General features: G+C 56.5%; 1 protein-coding gene across 1 annotated transcript in view; it reads right to left on the bottom strand.

Moving 5' to 3' along the window:
- Positions 1-3,514, bottom strand: part of VAV2 (vav 2 guanine nucleotide exchange factor) — a gene marked incomplete at its 5' end in the record, with an annotated part of 44,690 nt that overhangs the window by 19,053 nt on the left and 22,123 nt on the right. The window contains 2 exons of the mRNA XM_010832765.1: positions 2,492-2,580; positions 2,950-3,051. Coding sequence (XP_010831067.1) covers positions 2,492-2,580; positions 2,950-3,051 — 191 coding nt within the window. The remainder of the gene's footprint in view (positions 1-2,491; positions 2,581-2,949; positions 3,052-3,514) is intronic.

Here is a 3,514-nt window from a genome sequence, read left to right as displayed (position 1 = left end):
AGGTTTATTGTGATCCACACAGTCAAAGGCTTTGGCATAGTCAATAAAGCAGAAATAGATGTTTTTCTGGAACTCTCTTGCTTTTCCCATGATCCAGCGGATGTTGGCAATTTGATATCTGGTTCCTCTGCCTTTTCTAAAACCAGCTTGAACTTCAGGAAGTTCACGGATCACATATTGCTGAAGCCTGGCTTGGAGGATTTTAGCATTACTTTACTAGTGTGTGAGATGAGTGCAATTGTCCGGTAGTTTGAGCATTCTTTGGTGTTGCCTTTCTTTGGGATTGGAATGAAAACTGACCTTTTCCAGTCCTGTGGCCACTGCTGAGTTTTCCAGATTTGCTGGCATATTGAGTGCAGCACTTTCACAGCATCATCTTTCAGGATTTGAAGTAGCTCAACTGGAATTCCATCACCTCCACTAGCTTTGTTCATAGTGATGCTTTCTAAGGACCACTTGACTTCACATTCCAGGATGTCTGGCTCTAGGTCAGTGATCACACCATCGTGATTATCTGGGTCGTGAAGATCTTTTTTGTAGAGTTCTTCTGTATATTCTTGCCACCTCTTCTTAATATCTTCTGCTTCTGTTAGGTCCATACCATTTCCATCCTTTATCGAGCCCATCTTTGCATGAAATGTTCCCTTGGTATCTCTAATTTTCTTGAAGAGATCTCTAGTCTTTCCCATTCTGTTGGGGGAACCACGACCTCTTAAAACAAAGCCCGGTGCCCACCAGGGGCTCTCAGAGTCACGGGAAGGATGCTGACAACGTCAGCTTGCGAAAGACACACCCCTGCCTGCCCGGTGAGGCCTCGGCTGTACGTGCGTGTGCTAAGTCACTTCGGTCGTGTCCGACTCTGTGCAACCCCGTGGATGGTAGCCCGCCAGCCTCCTCTGTCCATAGGGTTTTCCAGGCAAGAATACTGGAGTGGGTTGCCGTGCCCTCCTTCTCCAGGGGATCTTCTCAACCCAGGGATCAAACCCGTGTCTCTTACATCTCCTGCATTGGCAGGCGGGTTCTTTCCCACTAGTGCCACCTGGGAAGCCCCCAGCTGTACATACGAAAACCACGCAAACCTAAAGAGGATTGGCATGGGGGGTCTGGAAAAAAAAAGGAAGAAGGCACGTGATGGCCATCAGCGGTGTTTTTGCCTGGCATGACCACGAGTTGCTTTTATCTCCTTTACATTCCTCCGCATTTTGTATGAAAGTGGGTATTTAACAATCCGAGGGCAAAGAGAAACAACAAGATTATTTAAAACTTAGAAAGCTAGTCGGGGAATATGCCAAATGCCACCTTCGATTATTTCTTAATACGCTCATAAGAGATGAGTATTTTCTTCTTTATTCCATTTCTTCTGTTTTTTTGCCCCTCTATAATTTTTGACAAATAAATATGTTACTTTCAAGACCACAAAAAAAAGTCAAAAGAAATGAACCATCCGGTCTCTCGACATGAAGGACACGCGGCCACCAGAGGGCGGTATCTACAGGCAAAGAGGAAAAGCCTCCTTCTCTGGGGCCGGGGAGCCGGCGGCTTCCTCCAGCCTGGAGCAGAGCAGCAGGGCTCCGCTGGGCCAGTATGGGCAGCAGCGGGCTCAGCTGGGACGAGGGGGTCCGGGCTGACCTGTCGGACCCTCCTCCCTGGTCAGGGTCCTGGGCCAGCAGTCGCAGTAAATGAGGAACTGACAAAAACTCTCCTGCTCTGCATGCTGGTATCTTGGGTGATCAGCAGGCCTGGCAAGTACTGCCGTCTACCTGGAGCGTGTCAGGCCTCTCTGAGCACAGGTCCCCCGGGCATGAATGGCAGCGTAGCCGCCCCGTCTCATGGGGCCAATGGGGCGGATGAGCCCACGTGAAGCACGGAGCGCGGTGCTGACGCTCAGCACAGGCCCGTGCCCAGATCACACGGGCAGCCAGCCCTCACCACGGCGGCTGCAATCTTTCGGAACCGTCTGAGGCTTCCGGCTGCCATCCAGCAGCTCTAGGCTGGGAACTCCCCCAGCTCATCCCCCAAACCAAGATGATTCAGAGGAGCCTCAGCCTTCCCATCTGACAAATGGGCTCGGGGCCAAGGGGAGCCTTGTGTAATAAATGCTGGGCATGCAGGGGAACCATCTACAAATGGGGCAAGAGAACCGGGGGCCAAGGTGTTCCTCTCTGAAGGGAAATCTCCACGAACTGCCAAGAACATTCTGTGCCCTGGGCCAGGTAGGGGTCCAGGGTCTTAACTGCAGTGTGGCAGAGAAAAGGCAGAAGACATTGAAGGCATTGAAGAGGCAGAGCAAAGCCAGCGAGAGTGAAGTTCGGAGGAGGGCTTGGCCGTGGCGCCCCAGCCGGCTCTCAGGCTGAGCCTGTGTGCCCAGGGGCACATGCCCCCGCCCTGAGCCTCGGTTTCCTCATCTGGTCCCTGTCTTGTGGGGCCACTGTGAGGGATGGGCTGGCCCCTGGGGCTTGTGCCCCATAGGCGGGGTGGGGTCGGTACTCACTGATCTTGCAGGGAGGGGTCACTTCCAGACACTCCTTGTGCGCCCCGACGCCACACTTGGTGCAGAGGTAACCCTGGTAGAAAGTACCCCTGTGCCAGGGGAGGGCGGGAGGTGAGGTGAGCCCCGACCCGCCTGGCCTTGTGCTCCCACTGAGCAGCCAGCCCAGCCCCAGAGCTCCCAGGACCCCCGCCCAAACGCACAGCCTGGTGCCGGCCCTCCCCTTGGATGATCCTGGCCTGGCTCTGCAGCTCCTGTGACAGACCCCCTGGGAAAACCGCCTCCCCTCCCCACTGGATCCCAAGCACCGAGGGCCGGCCGGGCCCACACAGACGGGCCGCTCCCCCAGGTCTCTGGGGCCCAGCGCGGCGCTGGCCTAGGGGCGCTGGGCGGTGAGAATGCAGGATGGGGCAGCCCCAGGCACCCTCGGGGGCCGGGAGCGGGCAGGGCAGGGCCCCCACCTGAGGAACATGCGGCAGGCTTTGCAGTTGGTGGTCTTGTCGAACGTGTACATCTGGAAGCTGTGGTGGTTGGCGTTGGCCTTGTCGGGCTTGATGTTTGACCTGGAGGGAGGGAGAGCGGGTGCCAGGTTCCCTGAGCCCCACTGACACGGGAGCCCCGGAATCAGCTGGGCTCAGGACGCGGCCGGGGGCAGGGGGCCAGGAGGCAGAGCTGGGCACTGCCAGAACTCCCAGGCCTACCCGGGCACCCTGACGCCCCAGGGAGGGTGGGGGTCCAAGCAGAGGCTTTTGAGAAGCTTCTGAGGGTGACAGTGAAGGGCTGTCTCTGGACAAGGCTTGGGTGTGGGCCAGGGCAACCCCTCGTCACGACTCAGCAAACCCTCTAAGAATGTCACTGAGTGCAAGCCCGAGATGGAAAAATCTAAATGAATCGTGAGCTCACAGTGGGTCACCTCAAATGTCACGGGGGCTGCACCCGTGTCTGCAATTCACCAGAGCGAGTCCACCAGCAGACGCTCCAGGACAGGGCAGAGGCGGGGGAGGGGGCTCCAGGACAGGGTGTGGG

Source organism: Bison bison, unplaced genomic scaffold (assembly GCF_000754665.1).
Source record: "Bison bison bison isolate TAMUID 2011002044 unplaced genomic scaffold, Bison_UMD1.0 scf7180017862242, whole genome shotgun sequence".
Taxonomy (NCBI): domain Eukaryota; kingdom Metazoa; phylum Chordata; class Mammalia; order Artiodactyla; family Bovidae; genus Bison; species Bison bison.
This window is presented reverse-complemented; position numbering and strand designations above follow the sequence as displayed.